Source organism: Cephus cinctus, unplaced genomic scaffold (genome assembly GCF_000341935.2).
Source record: "Cephus cinctus unplaced genomic scaffold, Ccin1 Ccin1_scaffold0689, whole genome shotgun sequence".
In the NCBI taxonomy this organism is placed as follows: domain Eukaryota; kingdom Metazoa; phylum Arthropoda; class Insecta; order Hymenoptera; family Cephidae; genus Cephus; species Cephus cinctus.
This window is the reverse complement of record NW_014333312.1, coordinates 1,066,256-1,084,330: the sequence shown is the minus strand read 5'-3', so window position 1 is coordinate 1,084,330 and position 18,075 is coordinate 1,066,256. Positions and strand designations below refer to the sequence as shown.

The 18,075-nt window shown below is 35.6% G+C and overlaps 6 protein-coding genes across 7 annotated transcripts; 2 read left to right on the top strand and 4 right to left on the bottom strand.

Annotated features, from left to right (window-relative positions):
- Nucleotides 1-2,656: 2,656 nt before the first annotated feature.
- Nucleotides 2,657-3,978, bottom strand: LOC107269715 (muscle-specific protein 20). Its single transcript, XM_015743866.2, has 4 exons — nucleotides 3,819-3,978; nucleotides 3,387-3,598; nucleotides 3,041-3,161; nucleotides 2,657-2,924 (listed from the first exon to the last, which is right to left on the bottom strand). Exons 1-4 carry the CDS (start codon nucleotides 3,846-3,848, stop codon nucleotides 2,733-2,735), a joined length of 555 nt encoding a protein of 184 aa, XP_015599352.1. The 5' UTR covers nucleotides 3,849-3,978; the 3' UTR covers nucleotides 2,657-2,732.
- Nucleotides 3,979-6,364: 2,386 nt separating this feature from the next.
- LOC107269703 (DNA repair protein complementing XP-C cells homolog) lies at nucleotides 6,365-9,505 on the top strand. The gene is made up of 5 exons (XM_015743851.2): nucleotides 6,365-7,961; nucleotides 8,034-8,239; nucleotides 8,307-8,571; nucleotides 8,657-8,825; nucleotides 8,909-9,505. Exons 1-5 carry the CDS (start codon nucleotides 6,534-6,536, stop codon nucleotides 9,277-9,279), a joined length of 2,439 nt encoding a protein of 812 aa, XP_015599337.1. The 5' UTR covers nucleotides 6,365-6,533; the 3' UTR covers nucleotides 9,280-9,505.
- On the bottom strand, nucleotides 9,504-12,281 carry LOC107269714 (lysoplasmalogenase-like protein TMEM86A). Its single transcript, XM_015743865.2, has 6 exons — nucleotides 12,114-12,281; nucleotides 10,728-10,891; nucleotides 10,468-10,661; nucleotides 10,269-10,384; nucleotides 10,082-10,192; nucleotides 9,504-10,016 (listed from the first exon to the last, which is right to left on the bottom strand). Exons 1-6 carry the CDS (start codon nucleotides 12,135-12,137, stop codon nucleotides 9,921-9,923), a joined length of 705 nt encoding a protein of 234 aa, XP_015599351.1. The 5' UTR covers nucleotides 12,138-12,281; the 3' UTR covers nucleotides 9,504-9,920.
- A 35-nt stretch (nucleotides 12,282-12,316) lies between these two features.
- Nucleotides 12,317-14,836, top strand: LOC107269711 (peroxisomal membrane protein PEX16). The gene is made up of 7 exons (XM_015743862.2): nucleotides 12,317-12,627; nucleotides 13,046-13,158; nucleotides 13,245-13,380; nucleotides 13,491-13,737; nucleotides 13,818-14,088; nucleotides 14,155-14,258; nucleotides 14,326-14,836. The coding sequence occupies exons 3-7, from the start codon at nucleotides 13,251-13,253 to the stop codon at nucleotides 14,579-14,581; spliced, it is 1,008 nt and encodes a 335-aa protein (XP_015599348.1). The 5' UTR covers nucleotides 12,317-12,627; nucleotides 13,046-13,158; nucleotides 13,245-13,250; the 3' UTR covers nucleotides 14,582-14,836.
- A 60-nt stretch (nucleotides 14,837-14,896) lies between these two features.
- On the bottom strand, nucleotides 14,897-16,696 carry LOC107269713 (toll-interacting protein A). Its single transcript, XM_015743864.2, has 6 exons — nucleotides 16,509-16,696; nucleotides 16,079-16,252; nucleotides 15,874-16,007; nucleotides 15,594-15,798; nucleotides 15,357-15,524; nucleotides 14,897-15,282 (listed from the first exon to the last, which is right to left on the bottom strand). Exons 1-6 carry the CDS (start codon nucleotides 16,602-16,604, stop codon nucleotides 15,172-15,174), a joined length of 888 nt encoding a protein of 295 aa, XP_015599350.1. The 5' UTR covers nucleotides 16,605-16,696; the 3' UTR covers nucleotides 14,897-15,171.
- A 219-nt stretch (nucleotides 16,697-16,915) lies between these two features.
- LOC107269716 lies at nucleotides 16,916-18,051 on the bottom strand. 2 transcript variants are annotated; one of them, XM_015743867.2, is made up of 2 exons: nucleotides 17,579-17,843; nucleotides 16,916-17,491 (listed from the first exon to the last, which is right to left on the bottom strand). In XM_015743867.2, the coding sequence occupies exons 1-2, from the start codon at nucleotides 17,673-17,675 to the stop codon at nucleotides 17,103-17,105; spliced, it is 486 nt and encodes a 161-aa protein (XP_015599353.1). In that variant the 5' UTR covers nucleotides 17,676-17,843; the 3' UTR covers nucleotides 16,916-17,102. The 2 variants fall into 2 exon arrangements, with proteins under 2 accessions (XP_015599353.1, XP_015599354.1); XM_015743868.2 differs by lacking the exon at nucleotides 17,579-17,843 and adding an exon at nucleotides 17,862-18,051 and having other exon boundaries at nucleotides 16,934-17,491.
- Nucleotides 18,052-18,075: the final 24 nt, after the last annotated feature.

Sequence of the window (18,075 nt, the reverse complement as noted above, 5' to 3'; positions counted from 1 at the left end):
AAATATTAGAGAGTATCCCACGCGCGTAATACAATCCCTTGGCTAAGGTAACCAAATTTAGACTGCGACTAGCAGACGCCCTCGAGACACCTCGCTCTGACTCATCACTCTTAGCTATGAGTTTGTAAAGATATCATCAAATTTAACCAATTCGCCATTCGCTTATCAGTAATGATTAATTCTGTAAATCGATTATTATTGAAAAGTCAACGACAAGCTTCATCGCAGAGCTGCCATCTGTATGGGACATATAAGATGCCATATTCGTCATGAAACGTGATTGAAAAATAATTTAATAATAAATGCTGCCACTCGATAAATCTTTATGATATTCTAATGGTGATTTTTCACTATTTTTAGCACAAGAGATAAAAACGTACTCTGTACTGGAAGTCTGTGTCTTCCGCTACTAGTTAGTGAGTGGCGGCCATTTTGTGGAGGGTCAAGTAAGAGCACGAGTTAATTGCCCGCTTAAAATACAAAGTTCTCGCGTGGTGACAGTGAGAGCGTGAAAATATTTTGCGTGGGCGAAGAAGTTCGCGACAGATGCTAGAGATGAGTCCTCGAATCACGTTCCATGAGAATCTGTATGTTCTTACTTTTTGTCACCCTGTATTTGTGCCCCTGGATCGTTATGTCTGTTCAAAGAGCTTTCGTTTACGATGGCAACGCGGGCATTTTCAAGATATAAGACGTTTTTAATTTTAAAGATTTTTCACACGAACCACTAAACAAAATATTATATACCTTTTATACGATTTGTTCAAATTTCTACTTCCTAATGTGTGGTTTTAGGTTGTTGGCAATTTTGCGAGAGACAATCTTCTACAATGTGAACAAGGTTGCGAATATCGCGTGACTTCATCACATAGACTCTATAGTACAGATGATGTAAATGGCGTAGGCATGAAAATAAGTCAGTAGGATTTTTGGCAAATATCGTGGATTATATTCTATACATTGCTACAGACTGACTCATTCGCCAAAAGGAACTTCTACTCTCGTAAATAGATGAGACACAAATACAGGTTTCTTTAAGCACGAGTACTCATATATATCAATGTGTAAAGCTCACGCAACTCTGAAAAAATAAACACTGCAGAGATTCCTCCAAGTTCTAAAAAGTGGGATAGGCGTATTGCATCAAGAAAGTACTTGAAAGGTCTAGAGAACGCAGTACATTTGATTTTGATAAAAAGTAGTTTCATAAAACTATACGCATTTTTTTGAAGGTAGAAATAGTAATTACAGTCGATACACTGAGAATAATAGAATTTCGCTGGATATCATGAAATACCATAGTCTATCATAATGATTGAGAAATTATGCGGAAGCAAGAAAGAGATCGTGCATCTTTTGCAATTAAAATGAAACACCATTTTTCTCTGTGTACGTCGGTAATTAGTTTTCTATTCCGTCGATAACAACAACTGATAAGAAGTACAGCCGTGCAATTCCCGTTGATAAAATTATTGTCGATAAAAATATTTATCCATCGATGAATCAGAAAATTTCGATTTGATCCACTGATCATTCTATTTACCGACTGTGCTATTGCGTTGGTAAAATCGTATTCTATAATTTTTTGTTATCAACCTGCTTCCGACAATAAAAGATTTGTCGATTTCTCGAGTCACGCTCTCGAAATATCATCAGTTTATTGCAGCTACGTGGAAGCGTCGTTTAACCTAACCAACCTCAAGCAAAGATTCTAAACTTGGAGAAGTAAGTGTTGCGAAGCGGCATAGCTGAGCTGATAAAAACGGCCGTCGTAATAACGTACACATCGCATCCGAGCACAATGTCTGCCAAAATATGTAACACTTCATCTGCGTTTTCTCATGTGTTAGATCCGACAGAGGGACGAAACGTCGAACAAAGAAAACAAGGTGAACTGTCTGCCAAAGTATCCATAAATATCATCATAATTCGTGAGACAAGCTACCGTGATAATCACGTGATGAAATATGTCTCATAATGACGAAATTCAAATCCATTTCCCATGTAAAAAATATGCATATTTTATTACATCAGTTACGTGTTTCCAAAAGTGCTAAATGACGATAGGCTCAAAATCACATGGTTGACTTATCGCGTTGCATTTCATTGATCTGTTACCACATGATCATCTCGGAATAGAACAATAATAATCAATGGGCGGTGCTTGGCTGGAGAAACATTTTGAAACGCGAAACTAGGGATGTGAGAAATGAAGCCTACTGATTGTCGCGAGTCTCGGGTATAAGCACCTCGAAAATAGTTTCAAAGACGCCACAGCAGCCTTACCAGTTTTGTCACAAGCTTGCGAGATAAACTTATTCAAGCCACTCGCCTCGATTGTATTTCCAGCTGACAACACTCCGCTTTTACTATTTTCATTCTGTTATGTAGTCGCGATTCACGCAATTCTATCAATTCGAATATAGCGGCAAATATCAATTATTGCCCTAATATGTCAATCATCTCTTATATGTAATTCCATGATACCACGAAGGACTTAAAAAAATCTTACTACTTGCTCATTACGTTACCTAATCATAGCAAGGATTTTAAATGATAAATATCGGTATCAAAATGAGTAACACAGTTTTCTGATGTAAATAATAATATTATATCATTCAGTTACAAAAGGTAAAATAAATATATACATACAAAATATAAATAACGGGTGCTCATGGGTCCTCGTGCTCAACGAGTACGATTCTCCATTCTTTATGTTCGTTTTATTTAATTTACTTTCCAAGAAGGATCTTGCGCGTAGCGCCAATGCTTTGTCCTGCTTGGGTTGCACCCTTATTGGATCCAGCCTGAAGACCAATGACGGACTGTCCAGCGCGGAGCTGTTCCTCGCTGAAGTCACGTTTGCACTCATCAGAGGGTTTGGGTCCCAGGAAAGGTCCTGTCCATTCAGGATGTTTGTACGTCTACAATGGAATGCGAACAAGGTCGGATATATTACATAATGCCCAGCTTGTGCATAATTGAACTAATTCACTAATAATTTTGAAAATGAAAATTCTTTTTTTAAGATTATACATACCGTACGGCCAAGAGCGAAGATAGTGCTCGTGACTTGTGCGATATCTTTCTTCTCCCATAAGTCTACGGTCTGGAAGACATCAACATCCGCCACACCGTATTCTTTCAAGGCTTTCTGGAAGCTGAAATTATTCAAAGTATAATTTATATAGAGTTACACTGCGAAACGTAAATACGTTCAAAATTCTTGGCATTCCCAGTATACAATATAACGCGTAGACTAATATATCAGTGCTCTGTCAGAATTTTTTCTGTCTATAAATTAAACATTGTAGTGACGAGTGACAACTGACACGTTACTTGCTATGCACTCTATCGGACAAATTTAACATTAGAGAATTACTCACAGATTGATATTTTCCATCATCTTGAACTGTCCGCCAGAGGTATTGATCTTAGGAACAGATCCTGGAGAAATCTTGTTCATCAGATGGCAGAGGACCTGTCCATCCTTAAGAACATCCTCATAGAGTTCACCAGGTGGGAACTTCTTGCCCAGGATGGATTCAATCCATTCCTGAGCTTCCTTCTCCTGCTCGGGGTCGCGTTTTCCAGCGAGCTGTAACAAGACGATTAAATTAATTAATAATTAAATATATAATTGTCTATATCTTTTAGAATTCACGAAATCAATTATGCTCCAGTAAAATAAGTCTTCTGAAGTATGTAGCACGTTTTTAAAAAAGTCTTATCCAAAAATATATTGACGTAAGATATTATCAGCGAAGTGGATCTGATTGAAATGGCAGCAGATTTTAAGGGCTTCCAGAATATCGTACCTTAGCGCGGACTTGACGTTCGAGAGCCATCCTTAGTTTCTTGAAGAGGACTGAAGTGACGAGAGCAAGCTGCGTGCTCTCTTTATACCCCGTGGAAGACGTCCCACGCGAGCTAGTTTCTCGCGAACCAGGGATAAGCCCGTGTTTTCCACAATTTTCGATTCTAATCTTAGCCGTGCGTTGGTATCGGGCCGTACGTAGAAGAAGAAGCAGAAGTAGAAAAAGAACAAGTAAAGAAGGAACAAGTGTCCTTGTGGGTAGTTATAGTATCGCGTACCTGATAATAACAATAGCAACAAAATAGTCATAGTTTTGACAGTGGTAACTTTACAGCGTTATTTTTCTTACTCCTAAAAATACATACACAACTTTCAACACTGTGCTTTTCCTATATGCCCGATAAGTCTATCGGGAGCGTTAAGCCATGATAATAGTTTTGTACCACTTTTCGCTATTCGTATTGAATAAAACAAACGATGTTGATTTATGAACCATTCCGACACTTCTAATCTCCTTGGTGTCACAGGCGTCTTTTTTGAAACTCAGTTCTGATCAATTTCACTCCTTAGTGGATATACGAATTTTATTCGTACACCTAGTATATGCTCATAAAGAAGAAGACTAGAGTAGTAACATGAAAACGAAAAATATTACAACAAGATAAACACGAGAATTGTTAGTAGGAATGCGTAGGCTAAGTCAAAACGTGTGTATATTAACAAAAATAAAGAATGTAGAGCACAAGTTGTTGATAATTATCACAGAATGTTGTCCTTGAATTAGGTGGGAGAATTTTACTTATTTATAGTTAGGTTGGAAGCGCATATGAATTGTAAAAAAGGGTAACTAAGAAAATGGAACACTTGAAGGGGTTCTCTTTAAATAGTACCACGGAATATAGGTTAGGTTATTATTGCCTGGTCCAGTTTTGCGACTCCAACCAGGTGCGTACTATCAAGGCCTTTTTGACCAGCGTTGTCTATCTTTCATCCATCTTGCTACACGGCATTGTTACATATATTTTAAGCAGAGTAATGCTGACCTATTATAACCCTCAGACAATATTCGTCGTGTCGTATTCGTAGACCTTCCTCTTGTAGCAGCTGGATTATGCAACGAGCTTATTTAATTAAATGGAGAATATTTACTGGAATAACTCGCTTCTGACTCAGGGTTAATTTTACACGGCTGCCTAAGCCCGGATGCTTCTGTTTCTCTCTTTCTTATATTATGTGTTTCAACTCAGTCTGTCTCATTCTCACTATTCATATTCACCATTTTGGAAGCATACATTTTCTAAAGTTCTAATATTTTCGTTAGTGATCCACCAATTATCGTACCTCGATCCTTGATCATTTTTATATTACCATACAACGATTTTTAATCAAGATATTAGCCATCTTTGTAATAACAATTATGTTGGTCCTAATTGCAGAAAAATATTCAAGGTTATAAAGTATACATATATTTATACATTTATGACTTTGCTGTATAACGTAACTTTTATATAGTAAATATAAGAATTAGTCTGTGCTGTACAACCTATAGGTTTCTATCCTATAGAATAAGAATAAGAATAGATATTTATTGTTTAAGTGAGCTTGTTAATATGTATCCATGATTCACGTGGGATCAACTTGAATTTACGATACTTGGCTAAAGAGCTTTTTGAGAAGCTCAGAAGTGATGACAGACAGTAGTGACTACTAGTCGAGGAAGGCACGTGGGATGTGAATATTTTTTCTTGAGTACTGTTGGCTGCAAATGAGACAGATGTCTACACTATCGAAAGCAGGTTAACAATGACATGGAGAAAATACTATAGTAAAGAGGGGTAGCCTTATAAGACTTTGTGTCTGATGGTTAGTGATTGTAGCCAGTATGGAAGATATGTTGGAACAAGTATACATAGAAGTTTTTTTAGGGGGTTGAAATGTCATACATTTTTTGGTGTACGTGTTATTATCAGTAGTTTCCTGCACCCTTAAACAGATGGCGACACTATATTTATTTCTTGGCAAGAAACGTATTTTATATTATCTCTTCAGCAAGCCTTGATGATCATAAAAAGATAAGTATCAATATACAATGGTGCTACCGATCCTTGAAATTTGGAATATTGGCGTGTATCCATTTAAAAGGAGACGCATCCGATAGCTTGAGTATTAGCAATTGGCTATTAAAGCATCGTGACTAATTTCGCGCCCGATTTATATTTAAATCGCGTGGGCAGCCTGATAAAAGGACTCCCTCGCCCCTTGCCATCTTGCGAAACTGCGCGACTAACGAAAATAGTTTATAGCAAACTACGCCACCATCCGATACTTATAACATACCATGGCCATGCTCTCTCGGTTTTCGGTTCAGAGAACTATTGATATCGGCAAATATTTAGAAATAATTTTATTTTTGTATTCTACACCTGCACTGTTGAGGGACAGTATCAATAGACATTTTTGATACATTATCATTGTTATAAATTTCTAATTTATCGACTATTGTTACATGCGCATTGTCGGTAATGCAGATGGAGCTGTATATTGATTAAAATTAAATGGCGATCTGCAAATCAGTGTTGGTGGTAACATCATTCGAAAGGACTATCCGTTTTGTGGGAATACCAGGGAATACTAACAGAGATAGTGCATTTTTTTGATGCGCAAATACGGTGTGAATAATTTGACATAGCAGTTATTTGCCAAGAGTGTTGCCAAAATGAATTCTGACGATGAAAGTTCAAGTAGTAGCAATGAATTTTTGGTTTCGGCTGATAAGATAAATTTCAACTCCTCTTTCTTTGATAAACCGAAACCTAACCTCAAAACTGAATCGGTAGTTACTTCTGTAGATTCTGAGGATGAATTTGAAGATGTCAACAATACAAATTCTGCTGAAGTTATTACGCAAACATTGAAAAACCTAGAGAATTGGGAGAAACATGAAATTGCTGCTAGACAGCAGGAAGGAAATGATACAAAAAAAGAGGATGAGAACAAAAAGGCGATATCTAGATCGAGTCTCCTTTCAAAAGAAATTGAGGATCTTTTACTTCTGGGAGAGACTCCAGTCACATTATCTAATTACAAAGTTGAACATGATGATACAGGGAGTAATACAGATGCTGATATGGAAGAATCAGAAGCTCAACAGGCATCGGACTATATCATTCCAGAGGGAGGTGTAACGATTACGCTTCCCGGAAATAATATTATGTTTAATAGGAAAAAAAGGAACCGTAGGGACCTGGAAACTTTGCTTAAAAATCGCATGAATCAACAATTACGGACTAATCAACTTCTAATCCATAAAGTTGGATTACTCTGTTGGCTCTCACATGGTTTTCATTTGAATCAACTTATTAATGCACCTGATATTCTTTCTGCTGCTGCAGCAAAAGTGTCCTCCTCTAGTTATCCCAAAGGCAGGCTGGATCTTGCCTACTTAGAAAAGTTCACAGGCTGGTTTTGTAAATCCTTTATTCTAATGAACAATAATGATGCTCTTATTACCAATGAGTCGTTATTATCTGCTATTAAAAATAAGAAAGTGGCAGACTACAAAGAATTGGGTTTGCTCTTTGTCGCAACATTAAGAGGTATTGGAATAAATTGTAGACTTGTTTTAAATCTTTGTGCACCTCCATTAAAAGTAAACAGAGATCAGCTTTTTCAAACAAAGCAAGAACCATCGTCTAGTAAAGACAAGGTAAAGGAAGAGCCTAGTTCCAATATGATAAGTGAAAAAAATATTAAAGAATCAAAAACTAAAAAGATGACAAAAATCAAAGGGCTTAAAAATTCTAAAACTGTAAGCAGAAAAGAAACGAGAGAATTAAGATCTCGAAATGCTAAAGATAGAAAATATAAATTAACAACAAATCAGATGTCTTCTGAATCGGAAAGTGAATCCGATGCGCCTAAGGATACACAGAAAAAAATTTCCACCACAGCAAAAGCCAGTACTTCCAAAGATTCTAAGTACAGCAAGAGTAAAAAATTGCTATCTTCGGACGAGGAAAGTGGCAATCCTACTAAAATGAAAAAAGGACAAGATGTTTGGGCCGAGGTTTATGTCGAATCCGAAGAAAGCTGGATATGTGTAAGCGTACTGGAGAAGAAGATACATTGCGTTACGGAAATATATGTTAGTAAAATATAGTGTTAAATTGAATACTATAGCGATAGAAAAACTTGTTATCCATCGACTTTTTTTTAGAAAAAAGCTACGAATCCCGTTTTGTACGTAGTAGCCTGGAATTCCTCTGGAACATTGAAAGACGTGACAAGAAGATACTGCCCACAATGGTTAACAGTAACGAGAAAGCAAAGAGTCGATGAAAAATGGTGGAGCGAAAGTCTTTCTTACTGGAAAGAGAAAGAAAGTGCCCTGTCCAAGGCTGAGGATGAAATGCTTTTGCAAAGGTAAATAGATCAAATCAATTATAATTTAACATTCCATTCATACATCCTTATTTTATCTATGAAATAGGGAATTGGAGCAGCCTCTACCGAAAACCGTGGGCGAATGTAAAGGTCATCCTCTATATGCCTTACAAAGACACTTATTAAAATACGAGGCATTATATCCACCGGATGCTGTACCTTTAGGGCATTTAAAAACTGGAGAGGCTATTTATTCTAGGCATTGTGTACACACACTCTGTTCCAGAGAGACTTGGGTAAAGAATGCACGGGTTGTGAAACCTGGCGAGGAATCCTATAAAATCGTTAAGGCAATGCCGAAGTATGACAAGGTATTACGATTCATAGTACATTATTAATATGTTTATGAACGATGGCAATAAAGAAAATAATGTTTCACGTAGCATACGTAATAAGTTTTCAGGTATGATGATCAAGGATCAGCCTTTAGAACTCTTTGGTAAATGGCAAACTACACAGTACGTTCCTCCTGTTGCGAAGGATGGGATTGTACCACGAAACGAATATGGAAACGTAGATTTATTTAAAATGTGTATGCTTCCTAAAGGAACAGTGCATATTAATTGTATGTCCTATAATCCAAAGAGAATTAATCGTTGATTTTAAGCATGGGAACTTTATGTACTTCATTTTTGTTCTATAACGCAGTACCAGCATTGAATCGTGTAGCCAGAAAGTTGAATATCGACTGTGCACCAGCTGTCGTCGGCTTCAATTTTGGCGGAATGGGCGCAGTGCCAGCATTTGAAGGCTTTGTCGTGTGCGAGGAATTTGAAGACACCCTTCGGGAAGCCTGGGAAACGGAACAAATTGAAGCCGCAAAGCGTGCTCAAGAAAAAAGAGACAAGCGGATTTATGGAAACTGGAAGAAATTGATAAGGGGTTTGCTAATTCGTGAGAAATTAGCAGCGAAGTACGGATTCGGGAATAAGGAGGAAAACCAGGAAGATGAGAGACCTAGTACAAGTACTAAGAGGCCAAAACAGAAGAAAGGAGGAGCAAAAAAGACCAAGATATAGCTCGGGTGGATTAAGGATAATCAAAGATGTTGTGTTATTTAATTGAATTTAATTTAATTTAATCTCTCTCATAGACCTTAATTATGTACAAATCATATCGTTTTAAGTCACGTTAATAATTATGAACTCTTAATAATTGTATAGTGTTAATCTCGAGGAGTAGATAAGCTGTATTTCCCATATTGTTAATTTTGTATTTTTCTAATAAAAAGAATGACTTCAAGAACTTTGACAAAGTTTATTTATTTATTATGTTAATTACACTTTAGCATGAGACGAGAAAGAGGAACAATGAAAAGTCAATTGTATACGTATACCTAAAAAGTTTCACTACTAAACACGATGGAGATCGTTTGACTAATCTGTCCAATTCCTAATAAACTATAATACGAGTATGCATAATGCACGTTAGAATTATATTATCTGCCGTACTTTCTATTAATAATTACTGCCTCCTATAAACTTTCATGCCATCCAATAGAATTGGCCGAGCTTTTAAAAATACTTGCCTTCTCTTCAAAAATATCACATACAGTGAACCCGGTCTTGACTAATTTTTTAAATCTCACAATCAAAAACCAGTTTAAACCGTTAGTTCTGCAAATCTACATTAAACCTTAAAACTTTACTGGACCGTGTCCTCACCGTTCCTTTACCGTTTGTTTATTCTCCTTTGAATCAACTGCGCTGAGAGCTATGCCGAGTTGTGCAGCGTAGTAAGTTAACATAATTGAAATCTATAATGGACATGTCAAAGCATAGAAAGAACTATTCCAATTCAGTTGAATATTTATCATTTTACCTGCGAATAAGGAAGTGGTCTGTGAAAATGATGAAATCCAATAAGAGTGTCGGACACAACGAAGCAAATGCTGCCCGCACAACTACACAATTTCGTCCAGGTCCATAATTCCTAATGAAAAAATGAATATTATTAATCCAATTAAACAATTCTTAGTTAATCATAACTATAAATCTACGGATTTTACCTCAAAAAATTGTACACGAGATATAGCACGCCAGGTCATGGTAGTCAATAATACTGTATAGATGGGTACACCAATGGCCAGAGCCCCATTAAGACCAGGCATAAGTATACAAATGACTGTAACAGGTCGAATCAATAGTACGCAAACAAAAATCAGAAAGTATAAGTAAAAGATATACCGTAAAAACTTTAAAAATTACCTAGAGTACACATGGCATAAAGTACAGCCCCGAGAGAGGCGTTTAACGGTTTAAAACCGAAAGCGTAAATATACATTATTTGAGCAATGGCGAACATTCCCATTCCTGGTACAAAGCAGCTAGGCCAAACCAATAATGCATCGCCAATGCAGCTAAATACCAATCCTGTTAATATTCTTCGCGAAAACGTATATCTAGAAGAGAGAACAATTTATCTTATCTTTCATATATCGAATATTCCAATCAAATCCCACACTTACTCCTTAGATAAACTGATTCCATGAAGCAGAACAAAAACAATAAGACTGATAATTGGTAGACATTTGAAGCATGCCGTCAAAAGTGACGGCTGCTCTGCCAGGAGAACAAAATAAACTGAAACACTTTTAAAGAATGGCACCAGCTTGGGTCCGATGCTTTTTAACTGAAACGTAAATAAGAAATATAAAATTAATTAATTTTGTTAGTAGATAAATTTATCAACGAATTCTGCGAACAGGATCAGTCGATTATTAGGGTATAATAGTAACTAAATTAGAGTAAATAATTGGACGCAAATGAATTGATACATGCATAGCAATTCATTTCCGTTTAATACCTCGATAATATTCCTTATTATACGATGTACGAGCTTTAACAATAATATGCCGATATTAATCTAAATGAGGAACAGCTAATGAATATTAACGTGGGTTGCGATCGTTGAGTTATAAATAAATCACAGGAAGTACCATATCGCATCGAAAAACAAAGTGGTTAGCGAACGGCCTCCATTGAGAATATAGAATTTTTAAGTCGACTATGAGGCGAAATTGTTAATTTCTTGGTGATTGCTCGCTGCCAAACATAGTGAAACGAGATGCCTTACAATACCTTACATAATAAAATACTAAATGAGTATAATGATACCTATAGTAACAATACTGCAACTATTATGTATCGAAGCAACGTCTATTCCGCCTTGTTATTTCAATAGTTTGTGATCGATGTTCAGTTAATAGACGTATAGTTAATTTTACAACGGCACAAATAACGTTTCAACGAACAACTTTCCAAGGGTTACAATTGCATTATTATTTTAAAGAGAATTTAGTATACTATTTTAGCTCATCTCGTCTCTTCTTAATCTGTTATTTAGATCAATTCTGAAAGGAGGGAAAAGAGATAACAAACAATGTCGAACTTTAAGCACGTTATTGTTTTAATCTTATAAACAAAACCGATAAGCGATGATAATTAAATCTGGAAAATGTAGGAAACAATGTCTGACAGGGTAAAATACCCAATAAGATATTGTGTGAACCGTGTAAATTTCAGTTTTTGCATTTTTGTTTAAATATGCCGCTAGTTATCATTAAAAATGCACGCTCCTTAGCGAATGGCGTGGCGGGAGATAGTGAATGAGGCGAAATCTAGAAAGACGACTGGTAGACAGAAGGATGGTGGGGTCGGAAGAAAAGAATAAAAGAAAATCAAAGGAAATCCTTTGTTCGACCGCAATACGCTATTTGTTAAATTTAACTTGAAAATGAACATTTGATGTGAATATAAAATGTACAATGGCCGCGAATACTGGTGGCGTATCTACAGGGTGAATTTTACGCGATTATTCCGTTAGGTAATTTCGCGGGCTTTTTCCAACTTACCACACGGGCTGGTGACGAAGACATTTTCTGTAGATTCGTTAAGTTGCGTTCTTTCGAATTTTCCTATTCTTTTTAATTGTTCACCAGTGTCGAGTGTCGTCTGCTGTCAATTTCATGCGTGCGCCGTTGTTTTCATTCGCGAACTGACGTCTCTTGCTTTGTTTTTGTTTGGATCGAAAGTACAAAGTTGTTCTAGAAAACAGGTTGTGCTGTGCAGTAGGTACCTAACGTTGGTTCCTATGTGAAGCAGGCTTGTGAATTGTCGAGGCCCGATTCCACCGGCACAGCTAAATACGTAGACTACCAGTAGAGTACGGTTTATCTTCAAAACGAAAGTACCTCGTTGATCAATCCCACAGTTAAATCGAGTTTAAACAATAAACCATCTTGGTGGAATAGAGTCTGATTTTTTCAAACTCCTAGGAATATATACAGAATTACCCTAAAAAAGACTTTTGAGTAACTCTTCTACTTAATGAATGAATATTCATCATAAATTAGTTGGCTTATTGCGGTACTGTACTCTCAATGAGCGGTATATAATACATAAATGACAATTGTTTGTGGATGCAATATTCAATATTTTTATTCCTACGTAAATTGACTAAGTAATTGTCATTTTTCATTATATTACGTCACTTCATTCAAATGTACAAGAATAATTTGTTGTCATTTTACTTTCAACTAAGGTTAATTGAGTAGTCATCATTTTCATTTTTTACTCATGCAATTTGTACTTTAATCTATGACTCTTGGATTTCTCTTTTGTTCGACGGACTTAACGACAAGGCTCCCGAATTTTCAGGTTTTTGAAAGTATCTCGTATTTTGAAAACTTGCTATAACACTTGCTTCGTTTTCGGTCTCACGTAAATCAGCCTTTATAATGTTTACATTATTTAGCCTCTTAATGAATTTCAATATAACCATTAGAATAACGGAACTCAAGACATTAGACTGTGACAAATAAGATAAAGAAAACCTACAATTTTAATAACTCCGTAGGCCTTGTATGGTCGATAGTGACTTATATAATAAAGTAACAGGTATTTGTCTTCTATAACTACTTGCTTGAAAGCTATATGACATTTATTTTAAATCCTGCATATAACCGTAATGTTTTTACTTGCAGTAAGCCATGGTCCTCAATACATTACATTATAGAATTCTTAATATTTACCAAGTTTACAAAAAATGGATAATTGCAAACCCACAACTTGCTGGAGATGTTGAAAGCATTTTACGATGCTTATCCTATTTTACAGCTGGTTTGTTTAATTATCATAGAAAGTTTTAATTAATACAGGGATACCCTTGTTTCTGATATAATTAATACAGCCACTTTGTGTTTTTACAAATTCTCTTGCTTCTTTTTCAGGCCGTTTTGATAATTCAGCTCCAAGTTCCGAGCTGGTTTATTCAATCCCAAATCTAATAGTTCTTTTGAACGATAGAATATTGTTAAGTAATACTTTCCACAGTTCGCAACTTCCTAAACTACAATCAAAAATAAAGGTTTGGTTAACAGTTATAGAATATACAGAGGCATTATTAGAAGTCTCAGCACAACGTATATACGGAGAATCTGGAAAGTGGTTGACAATACTTCTAATTCAAGTATTCAAGTAAATTCAACAGTGTTTTAATTATTTCCATTAGTCATAGAATCCAATTTTGATCTATAATTCTTTTAAATAATCTTCAGAGCATTCCTGCGACTTCTGTTAGTCTACAAATTCAAAGAGCGTATCACACAGAATCCTCCAATATCTCCATTGAATCGTGAGAAGTTAAAAGATAATCAGTCAGCGCCAATTGTTGCGGAAGGTTTTGCGCTAAAACGTACTGGTACCATCGTACGCTCAGTAAATAATGCACCACCGGTTCAAATGCGAAATTGGGCACCGTTGTCTCCAGTTGAAAGCAGAGAGGTAGACATACAACCCATGACGAAAAAAACACTTATCTTGGCTGAGGTATATTAAAAGTTCATTAGTAGAAAAAAATTAATTTTTTTTATCTACTATAAGATTACCTTTCAGACGCTTTATATTTTAAAACCGCTTCTACACCTCGGATGTGTATCCATATGTGGACGTAAACAATGGAAACCATGGTTTCTCTCTTTTCTTCTGGACATTGCAAGGTAAAAGAAAGTATTTCCCCAGTCAGAATGAGCATGAGAACTAAATTGTCTTCATTTATTTTAACAGTTTAAGGATATACAACCAAGAGGGTCGATTTGCGGCTTTCACAAAGGAGGAAAAGATGGAAATCTATAGAAGACAGCTTGGACTTTTGCTCTATCTGTTGCGTTCACCATTTTATGAACATTGCAGTCGTGTTAAAATATATTCAATGCTCAATGTAATTTCTAGCATAGTGCCTTTCGCAAGGATCTTGGCAGACCCGTTAACTAAATATTTGCCGCATTGGCAGAATACCTATTTCTATATGTGGTCATGCTGAGGAAAGTAAAATATCAGAGAATAGAAGTTGGTCTTTGTAAAGTTTAATATTTAAGAACAAATGGCAAAGGAAAGAATCTATTTTATGTAATCTGAGAATTACGAACGCGTTACTAAATTACCGGTAGTGATTCTTTTAATCAGTTACAGGATCAAAACCTGACTTATATTTTTAAATGTTTTAAGGATTATATGAACATTCCGAGAATGTTTTATAATAGCGAATAATAACATAAATTTTTGAATAATAACCCTTTATTTTTTTTACTTTTATTTTATAGTCCAAAAAACATGGGTATGAATTAAATAGAACACGTAGCAATCGTAATAATTTACAAATATATTACATTCTGAATGAAATACAAGTTAGCAGAAAATACATATATGGCATTTCAAAGTATAGATATGTGTGTGTGTATATATATATATTTCTATAGGCATATCGAGCTGCTAATTTCAAATACACCAACAACATTTAACGGTCCTCATACTGTCACTGGATTTAATCATAGCTGTTAAATTTAATTGATGAGCTCGATAGTCTTGTATATATGCACATATAATACTTTGGTCAGGAATTATTTCGCGGAATTATTCGCACATTTGCAGAAGCGAATTTATAGTAATATCCTTTTTTCCGCTATTTGCATCATAAACAGATTTTATTACCTCCTTGTCCACATTTGGAAACATCTCTCCGATCTGGATATAAAGTTTTTATTGAGTTCTTTGTATGAATTAAAAAGATATTACTTAATTTTAAAAATATTATTTACCTGTTTCAACTCGATCTCAGCATTCGGCAAAGAGCTTGAAATCACCGGCGGTGCGGGAACCACCTGTGGCGGCGCGGTATAAACGTTAACTGGTGCATAGGGTGTCATTCCAAACATAGTCGAAGAGGGAACCATCATTATGGGCGCCGCTCTAGCATATGTATTTGCCTACGCAAACGGACACCACTTAATTGTTACTTAATAATTATCATTACAAAAAATTCTTGGAAGACTTACAGAATAACTAAGGACCAAATTAATCATTCCTTCTTGCTCATCCCCTTGTTTTCCACTAAGCCTGTACCATCCTTCATGAGTTTCTCCACGTTGAATAACATTTGCAGGTATTTCAACATGTCCCCAAGCAATTAGTTCATCCATTGTAAATGAACATTCGTCATAAATCTCCACATAAATTTGTGTAACACCAGCAGGCAATGCACTGTCATTTTCATAACATCATTGTTTTTATGACAAAACATATATGTATCTAATAAAGTTAATAATTATTACATACCACTCAACCACCTTGTTCCAATGTGGATTTTTTCCACCATTTGTATCAGTATGAGTCTCATATACTGCATGACCTACTCTCAATCGAACATATGGGTCCATTCTGGTCATTCCATAATTCTTGACAAGCTTTGCCTGCAATATAATTTTAGTTAGCGATACAGTATTATTCTTATAGTCTCCTGATTATTCAAAGGGTAGCTAACCTGGCTGATAGTTATACTTAAACGACCAACTCGGGTATCAGGCATTGGCATACTCTGCATTTGTAATTGTTGTAAAGCAAGAGCAGCTTGTTGATCAGCAGCTTCTTGCTGCTGCTGTGGGTTACTTTCATCTTCTACTCTCAGGAAACCCCGTGGAAGAGGACCCAGAAATGCCTTTAAGATAAATTTAGTTCATATATAAAACTATTGGCAGTCAACGAATGATAGACGCGTCAGACACTAATAAACTTTGAAAGAATACTCTTGTTGTTACATATAAATCTGGTTATAAAGGCATTCGAATATTGAATTTACAATTCGTAAATATTATCTGTTCGTGAATTATCGTTGTTATTTAACGCTAAGTGAAATGATAAGACGCCAACGTGCTTCTTAAAGATCAACTGGAACTATTGTAAAAGAAACAAACCCTTCTCTTCCATTCTTCGTAGTGCACGGATCTTGACGTTGTTTCCATTTTAATAGAACTCTTTTGTGCCGATCTTAAAAGACTTATAAATATCATGTGGCTTTGAAACCTACCAAAGTCTCTGTCAAATCATAAGTGACTAACTACGCACCCAGAACAATCCAGATAACAAATTTAACTGTGCATTTAATGCTGAGTTTCCAAGAGAGCATTAAGTCAATTTTTAATAGTAACCGTCGGTACTGCAGCATGAAATCATAAACATATTACATTAGTCTATCCGTCTATCTTTTTACAACTCATGGCCATAGAATAATATTCAAAATTGAATTAATACATAACTAGCACATCTCCTTAATCGGAGTAAGCCACAAAGGAATAGAAGAAGAAAGAAGATGTAATATATACTAACACACATGTTCCCCTAAGAGATAAATAAAGCCATTAAGTAAAGCAAGGAAGAAATTATTATATATTAATAAACATAATATCTCGTTTTATTATTATGATCCCCCATTCTTTTTAAACATTTAAAATCCAGTGTTTTTACAATATTTGAGAAATTTAACACACAAACAAGGTAGTATTATTGTATCAAAAGTGACTCAACACAGTTATAAAGACAATCCAAAATGTAGGTACAATGGTATTTCCAAATGATCCTATCCCAGGAACATATATAATATTAGAATCAAATTCATCTGTTTCGTAAACAGAAAATTCATCATATCCATTTCCTTCGTTACAAAGATCACTGGTACATGCACGATAATACGTTTTATGGAACGGCGTGTCGACGACCGTATTTAAGAACTGTGGAAAATCATCACAGGCTCTATAGAAGGCAATGACGAGTCCAGCAGGATCTTGAAGCTCGCGTCTGAAAATGGTACAGTAGGTTTTTTCACAAACCGCCGATTCCTCAGGATTGGTAATGCAAGAACTGGTAGCTGATACACTTTTACATTGGTAGCATGTTAAACCTATTAACAATAAATATTAATACAAATTATAAAGACCATAAAATGTACCTGCTTATTTTTTCGAATTGAACTAGTAGATGACATTACAATTATGTATAAACGATGTGTTTAAAAAACTGTGATTTTCAAGGTGAGGCTTGTCAACGATAAAAAACTGTTCGGTACCAACTATTTCAATGGGCATCACGTAATTTGTTGGCGGCCATCTTTGACCTTTCAGAGATTTAAATCGCCGCAACCTCGACCTACGCTTACAGCAATAATAAGTGATAAATGGAAACTGCGATCTCTTATCGTCACGATGGAAACCGAGATAAATTTTATTCTACTTTAACAGTAACATCCTGTAACTATCAGCTATTGTACTGACCGTATGCAAAATGGTGTTGATGAAGCAATAGTGTAAAGAACAAAAACACAGATGCAGTATTACGCATGTTTATTCTTAATAAGTAATTAGTAGCTAGTTAAATAATTGTATTTATAAGTTCAACTGTTGTGCTTAATTTTCACATCAAGTGATATCAAGACTGATAACGATGATAAGATGGTTCCTCATTACTGACCTCATGATTGGCTGCCTT

What these genes read in the sequence shown, in the direction of transcription:
- LOC107269715 (XM_015743866.2), bottom strand. Translation starts at nt 3,848, where the DNA reads ATGGCTCTCGAACGTCAAGTCCGCGCTAAG. An exon ending in AACGTCAAGTCCGCGCTAAG is followed by an intron (nt 3,599 to 3,818) that starts GTACGATATTCT and finishes GTCTTGTTACAG; the next exon opens with CTCGCTGGAAAACGCGACCC. An exon ending in TCTTCGCTCTTGGCCGTACG is followed by an intron (nt 2,925 to 3,040) that starts GTATGTATAATC and finishes ATTCCATTGTAG; the next exon opens with ACGTACAAACATCCTGAATG.
- LOC107269703 (XM_015743851.2), top strand. Translation starts at nt 6,534, where the DNA reads ATGAATTCTGACGATGAAAGTTCAAGTAGTAGCAATGAATTTTTGGTT. An exon ending in GATGAAATGCTTTTGCAAAG is followed by an intron (nt 8,240 to 8,306) that starts GTAAATAGATCA and finishes TCTATGAAATAG; the next exon opens with GGAATTGGAGCAGCCTCTAC. An exon ending in AGGAACAGTGCATATTAATT is followed by an intron (nt 8,826 to 8,908) that starts GTATGTCCTATA and finishes TCTATAACGCAG; the next exon opens with TACCAGCATTGAATCGTGTA.
- LOC107269714 (XM_015743865.2), bottom strand. Translation starts at nt 12,137, where the DNA reads ATGTCTTCGTCACCAGCCCGTGTG. An exon ending in CTTCGTCACCAGCCCGTGTG is followed by an intron (nt 10,892 to 12,113) that starts GTAAGTTGGAAA and finishes TTTACGTTTCAG; the next exon opens with TTAAAAAGCATCGGACCCAA. An exon ending in GGAATCAGTTTATCTAAGGA is followed by an intron (nt 10,662 to 10,727) that starts GTAAGTGTGGGA and finishes TCTCTCTTCTAG; the next exon opens with ATATACGTTTTCGCGAAGAA.
- LOC107269711 (XM_015743862.2), top strand. Translation starts at nt 13,251, where the DNA reads ATGGTCCTCAATACATTACATTATAGAATTCTTAATATTTACCAAGTT. An exon ending in CTTATCCTATTTTACAGCTG is followed by an intron (nt 13,381 to 13,490) that starts GTTTGTTTAATT and finishes CTTCTTTTTCAG; the next exon opens with GCCGTTTTGATAATTCAGCT. An exon ending in AAACACTTATCTTGGCTGAG is followed by an intron (nt 14,089 to 14,154) that starts GTATATTAAAAG and finishes ATTACCTTTCAG; the next exon opens with ACGCTTTATATTTTAAAACC.
- LOC107269713 (XM_015743864.2), bottom strand. Translation starts at nt 16,604, where the DNA reads ATGATATTTATAAGTCTTTTAAGATCGGCACAAAAGAGTTCTATTAAA. An exon ending in TGGAACAAGGTGGTTGAGTG is followed by an intron (nt 15,799 to 15,873) that starts GTATGTAATAAT and finishes TGAAAATGACAG; the next exon opens with TGCATTGCCTGCTGGTGTTA. An exon ending in ATTTGGTCCTTAGTTATTCT is followed by an intron (nt 15,525 to 15,593) that starts GTAAGTCTTCCA and finishes CCGTTTGCGTAG; the next exon opens with GCAAATACATATGCTAGAGC.
- LOC107269716 (XM_015743867.2), bottom strand. Translation starts at nt 17,675, where the DNA reads ATGCCCATTGAAATAGTTGGTACCGAACAGTTTTTTATCGTTGACAAG. An exon ending in CACATCGTTTATACATAATT is followed by an intron (nt 17,492 to 17,578) that starts GTAATGTCATCT and finishes TATTGTTAATAG; the next exon opens with GTTTAACATGCTACCAATGT.